General features: G+C 39.7%; 1 protein-coding gene across 2 annotated transcripts; it reads left to right on the top strand.

Moving 5' to 3' along the window:
- The first annotated feature begins 372 nt into the window (after positions 1 to 372).
- On the top strand, positions 373 to 2561 carry LOC147641605 (large ribosomal subunit protein eL27-like). Of its 2 annotated transcripts, none has more exons than XM_086793453.1 (4): positions 373 to 632; positions 1353 to 1447; positions 1663 to 1744; positions 2234 to 2561. In XM_086793453.1, the coding sequence occupies exons 1-4, from the start codon at positions 477 to 479 to the stop codon at positions 2306 to 2308; spliced, it is 408 nt and encodes a 135-aa protein (XP_086649579.1). In that variant the 5' UTR covers positions 373 to 476; the 3' UTR covers positions 2309 to 2561. The 2 variants fall into 2 exon arrangements, with proteins under 2 accessions (XP_086649579.1, XP_086649660.1); XM_086793534.1 differs by lacking the exon at positions 2234 to 2561 and adding an exon at positions 2041 to 2112 and having other exon boundaries at positions 387 to 632.
- The last annotated feature ends 3790 nt before the right edge of the window (positions 2562 to 6351 follow it).

Here is a 6351-nt window from a genome sequence, read left to right as displayed (position 1 = left end):
AGAGTTTCAACATTTGAGAGTGTGTGTACGTGACAGAGAGGGAGAGGGCATGTGTGTGTGTGTGAGAGAGAGAGAGAGAGAGAGAGAGAGAGAGAGGGTTGTAGCGAGGGAATAGTTCTTTTCTGGAACCTTGGTCGGCAGCAACGCGCGCGCGGGTGCAATACTAGTATATATAATTATATACCAAAAAGCTGCATTTACATCTTTATCCTTGATTTAACATCCAAAAATTCTAAAATTTGCGATGGGCTTTTGTTCATGTTGCCTACCAATGACTCAGACTCAGTGCCAACAAACTGGGCGCCGTACAGCCCACATAATTGGGCGGCGGTCAATAGGATGTGTGTGTAAACGACTCTTGGGTTTCTAGGGCACGGACTTGAAAGAAGGTAATCCGATATTCGTCGTTCTTTCTGCGCAAGGGTTTACTGTGTTTGTGAGTCTCGGGTTGCCGCCACAGCTAGAGGGAGGGCAGGATGGTGAAGTTTTTGAAGGCGAACAAGGTGGTGGTTGTGCTGCAGGGCCGATTCGCAGGCCGGAAGGCGGTCATCGTCAAGAACTTCGACGATGGCACGCAGAGCCGCCCCTACGGCCACGCCCTCGTCGCCGGCATTGACAGATACCCTAGAAAGGTTCGCCTTCTGTGTCTTTGTTTTTCAGCTTCCTGTTATTTCTATGTAAATGCCCACGGATCCTGCGGTTATTTTCTTAATAACTCTCTCCATGGACTGTCTACTTGGTTTCTTTTAGGCTAGCTTTCGGGTCAATATCCCGTTTGCCTGCATTAATACTTTCCTGCTGGACTTTCTTTGTGAGCTTTTGCCCTCAATTTCTGGTTTTAGTTGTCTGGTTCTCCCTGCCATGATTTCATTTTAGATCGAGATTTAAAGGCTAACAGATGAAGTTGTAGCTGCAATCCATTTTCAAGGAAGGAATCACTGACTTGTTTTTGTTCTCGGCCACCTTTGTTGGTGGGATGGCATGATTCAGCGGGAAAACCCTTGGCCGTCTTGACACCTCAGCTTTCCTGCCATGGCAAACAGCTGGCGTGGAGCAGAGCTGAGGTGTGAAGATCTCCGGCATTTTTTTTGCAGACTGGCTCTTGATTTCAGCGTCTGATGATTAATTGGGTTCTCGGTGTCATCGTTTCTCATCTTCTTGTCTGTCTCCTGTTTGAGATCGCTGCACATAGCTCTGTTAGTTAGTGGCTCTGAGAATCAGATATTGATGTTTCTCTGCATCTATTTGATGCTGTAAGATGTAATATTCTTGCGCTTTGTAATGAAACCTGATATTCTTTCTGGCCCTTTGTTTTCAAAGAAACATGATTTCTTTTTTGCTCTTTTTCCCAGGTCATCAAGAAGGCCTCCCAGAAGAAGATTGCCAAGCGATCACGCTTGAAGCCTTTTATTAAAGTTGTCAACTATAACCATATTATGCCAACCAGGTACTCCCGCTGTTCTGGTGAGGTGGTCAATGATACTTGCGTATGAAAGCCCTTTCTGTGTAGTCTACATCTTGCATAATTGTTGCCCCTGGTGCCCTGTGCCATTGGTAGTGTTTCAAATCTCTTTATTTGCCATTGCAAGTTCTTATTGGTAGTTTGGTCCTCGGTGGAATCATTAACCTAGCCGCTGAGTTATGTTGTCTTTCTCCTGACAGGTACACTCTGGATGTAGATCTGAAAAACGTTGTCACTCCCGAGAAGCTTGACTCGAAAACAAAGAGGGTAGAGACAAGGAAGGTAAATTTAGTTTTCCATACACATGTCCACAGTTCTAACTACACATCACTTAAAGGTTACTTAGCCGGGGTGCGTGTGTATGTATTCAGGTCCTACTTTTATAGGTCGTGCATCTAGCTAGATTTGATGTTCTTAGTTTTTTTCCCAAGTGTTTCGGAATGATGTCTATTCTCTCTTATGAGAATGCTAGTAACTGTCACTATTTTAAGAACATCTTCAGAGATATACAAAGCTGTCATCAAGCTTTTTAGAGATCTTGTCCCAAGCTTGCACTAGTATATTGCTTTTGGTTTCAGTTGCAATGCATTGCTGGACTGAATGGAGCACCCATTCTATCAGTACAGATAACATAAGGTCTTTTTGGTGCTCAAAACTAATTAAGGATTGGGTTTGGTTTCCAGTTCTATTAAGGAAGTAGCCTCTCATCTAGGATTTTAGCATGTGTTTGTTTTTGCTCCCTCTGATTTTTCTGGATTGTTTTATCTGCAGGAGACCAAAGCTATATTTGAAGAAAGGTTTAAAACTGGGAAGAACAGATGGTTTTTCTCCAAGTTGCGATTTTAGGCCAGTTTTGGTTGCTGACACAAGGCTAAGAGATAACGTACTAGTCACAGGAGTGACAGAAACATTGATGTAGAGGTTTTTGGTTAAATTGTGAGGTGCGAAGGTATTTGAAGACACGGACTCACTCAATTGTCCCATCTTTATCATTGTAATGGTTAGGTTCTTGGTACTCAGATGAGGGGTATGTGCAATGGCTTTGTTTGTTTGGGCCATTAGGTCTGGAGTTGTTGAAATTCATGGTTTGTTCATCTTCTGTTACTTTATTTTAGCTAGGTGTGTGCTTTTATGTTCTTTTTATTTACCTTCAACCTCGAGTAGTTTCCTATAACTCAGCTTATGCTGCTGTCTCCCTTGATTCACTATGTAGTCATTGATGTGCGGTTCTTGTGTTCTCATCTCAGCTCCTGTCAGTTGAAGTCCAATGCTTCTATTGACATTGAGGGCTTGCTTGGCCTGAGTGTTGATATTTCGTGGAGGGAGTAGAATTGAAACCTCTGCCAATTCCTGTTATTGTTGTTTTGTACTAAGTGGGGGGAAACTAGATAACAAGCTCTCCTATTTAACATGCCCTAATAATGTCCTGATAAGGTTCCAAGAAGTGGTTTGTGTTCATGGTTGCTAAACTGAATTTACTCTTCTGGAGTCACTTTGTATTCTAAGTTTAACAGGGGTTTATCACCATAACGTGATTGTTTATAGAGATTTCCCTAGCGTGTAGCTAGATCCGTATGTGGTTTATATTTTCTTGCCCAAGCTGATTTATGTAGTTAGTCGCTTACAGCGCTGAATGTCTAGTGCTGGCATTGTGTGGATGATCAATGTGCTTGATTTCTGCAAACAAGGTGTTGTATACATTTCCACATTGTCAAATTGCACAAAAAAACTCCAGACCGATTCCCATCAAAAGGGGATGGTCCTGACTGATAAGGACCCAGTCTACAACTTCCGTTAGACGAGTCAAAGTGCTTATGAGAGAACACTAGTCTTTATTAAAGTGTACGTCTACATTTGACATCCTAAAGATTTGTGTTTAGTGCGTAATGTGTTTCCCAAAAAGTCAACAAGGTTGAAAACGAATCTGGGTTGAGTTTGCCCTTGCAAGTTCTTGCAACTGAACATTTTCCCTTGGATAAATGAAAGCCCTTTTGAGAGTAACACTTGCATGTTCTGAATAATGCTCCTATCCAGAAGATTTGATTGTTAATAAGCATAAGCGAACCTTAAATTCTAGCGGTCTCACGAGGTAGTGATTGGTCTCACAAGGTAGTGATTAATAAATACCAGAACATATTGGAAATTTGATGAGTCTATGCACTCTTCCGATAGTTTACTGTGACGTGTGTTGGCATTGTTAACAAGAATGGCCACTGTGCAGATTCAAGAGATCGCTCTAGTTGGTCAATTGTTTATAGTAACATCAATTGTCTTGGTACTTAAACAAGAAAATGTATTATTGTAATTGCAAAGGTATCATAAAGAGAATTATCATAAACATATAACTTGAGATCACACTACACATCATGATCACATTAATGAGGTGGAAGTGGTGGGAATCCTTACAACTAGGAGTTTCTAGTCTAGAGTCTCTTCATAGATGTCATGTACTAGACTGAATTCGTGAATCGAAATGTTATCAACAAGGATTGTTAGAAGCCACCTTGATGTTGCGGTTTCACTTGCCCTACTTGCTATAAGGTGCTGTGCCATCTCATCTGTTCAAATGGGCACATATCTTTTGTAAGATGACATTGGAATATATAAAGTGGCTTTATCTTTCCTCTCTTTTAGTGATAGAGCCATCGCAAAGGACCATCTATCTTTGCCTCTATTTAGATGTAGAGAGCTTTACCTTCGTCCCATTGGCAAAAGAGCATTCTAGTGTGACAATTGAGTGAGGACGTGTGGGATGAGCTAACGTATCCACATTGTGAAGTTGCAATTGCAGCTCTAAGGCAAGGCATGCTTCGGCAAAAGCTTGGCTTGAATATATTTGGCATGGTTGTCTAGACTAACCTAGGGCGGCTTAGGTCTGTTCATCAGTCCATTCCAAGCTATTGAGATCACCCAATATTTTCTAGTGTTGATTAGGAGGTCACACTTTCAATCACATACAATTTTGGAGTCTTGGATGTGTTAGTTTATTGTTTTTTGTTTTTGGAGTCTTGGATTTGTTTAGTTTGTTGTTTTTAATTTTGTTTAAAAGTTTGTTGCATTAGGGCATTTTGTTTTCATCTCTTAGAAAGGAAAAATCTTGGTTTCTTGGTGATTTGTATGATTTTGAAGCCCATAAGGCTTTGATCTTATTGCAATGAGCCAAGAAATAGCTTAACAATTATGATTAGGAGTGGAATCCACTCTGAAAACATAAGTACAAAGCTCAATCAAGTGTGGATTAGAGTGAGATAGGTAATTTTTGCTCGTGCATTTTACATTTTTTTCATGCATTCTTTGAATTGTTAGCTTAGAAGCATGCAAAATCCACAAAAAATGATTTTAAAAAACACTTAAAACACTTGCATAATTATTATTAAACTAAGATTAGGATTCTTAAGACCTCTCATTAAGTTAAGGAAAACCTCAAGAAAGTTCAAAAACTATAAGCCAAATGAGCTCTCGGGTTGGAAGACATGGATCCACAGCCTAGCATAAAAAGATACAAGTCAACACCCTAGAGCCGTGAGTCTAGACACATGAGCTGTAAGTTTAGAGACGTGAGTCAATCAAATGCGAGTCTAGTTGTAGATATACCTAATATTGTATGAACCAGTTATTATTGCCTTAAAGATTTTGACATACCTAATCATGTCCTTCAAGGATTTTCTTATCATATAACCTATACCAGCTATAATTTCTAAAGGAAATTCTTATTCTTTGTAATTATTGAGACATTAAAGTATTATTATTGTCCAATAATTACACACCAATCTTATCGTAGGCTTAATGTGTAAAATTTCATGTCCCAAATAGGCATGTTTCATAAAGATAAAGTACGTGAGGCTAGTCCATATAAAAAAGGCATGCATACGTGACATGCGTGAGTCAACAGGTATGAGTAAACACACGTGAGCCTAGAGATGTGAGTCTGGAGGCATGCTCAATAGACCTGAGTCAACACACATGAACCAAGAGAAGTGAGCCTAGTGATTTTTTTTAAAAATCTCAAAGCTTATTTTTTTAAAATGTGGGAGAAAAAAAAGAATAGTTTTTTGTAGCCTTGAGTAGAATAGACATATTTAAAATCATTTTCAAACCTACTTTAAAGCGCTAGAGATCGTTTCACTAGAGTGAAACTCAATGCAAACCCGATGCACACTAATTATTGGAAATAACAATATTGTAGACTATAATGTATCAACTATTTATTTGCTGTACTAATTCTTTCTATTTGCTACTTCCCTTAGTGCTACGCTTCATTTTGGTTGAGTCTGTCGTGCATCTCCGGAGGTTTGACAGAAACTCAATACGAAGGCCTTTGTGTGAATATATGCTCTTATGTGTGTGTGTGTGTGTGTCTGTGGAGTGCATGTGTGAGAGCATATCTTGATACATAGTTCTACACCCACTATTGGACATTGAAGAGATGTCGTAGTATTTAGTCCATACTATGCATAATGGAGTTGATAGTTATATAGTCTTGTGGGTTCACTACCATGAGTATATAACATGCACGTTCCTAAAAGGTGAATTTGGGCATGTTCCTAGATTCATCTCTAGATATATATATATATATAATGTATCAAACCACACTTTCTCAAACCCACCCAACCTTAGGATCTAGCAAATGACTAACAATCAACATAGCACTCTTTTTTTTTTTTTTTTTTTTTGTTGAGAAAGGAGCAACATATTATTATTTAATGCGAACGGAAATTATTATTGATGACCGGACTCGGAGTCGCCGTTACAAGACCGGGCATGGGCACCCACAACGCAAGTGCCCAGCCTAAAGCTCCGTCATCATTGGTAACACAGCAATCCAGATCCACGCTGAGGTGCACGTCGTAGACAAACCACCCGAACAATACTGCAAGAATTCAGTATAA

This window comes from Cibotium barometz, chromosome 1, assembly GCF_041138505.1.
Source record: "Cibotium barometz isolate CiBa-2024 chromosome 1, ASM4113850v1, whole genome shotgun sequence".
In the NCBI taxonomy this organism is placed as follows: Eukaryota; Viridiplantae; Streptophyta; class Polypodiopsida; order Cyatheales; family Cibotiaceae; genus Cibotium; species Cibotium barometz.
The sequence above is the reverse complement of the archived record's forward strand: the minus strand, read 5'-3'. Positions and strand labels throughout refer to the sequence as shown.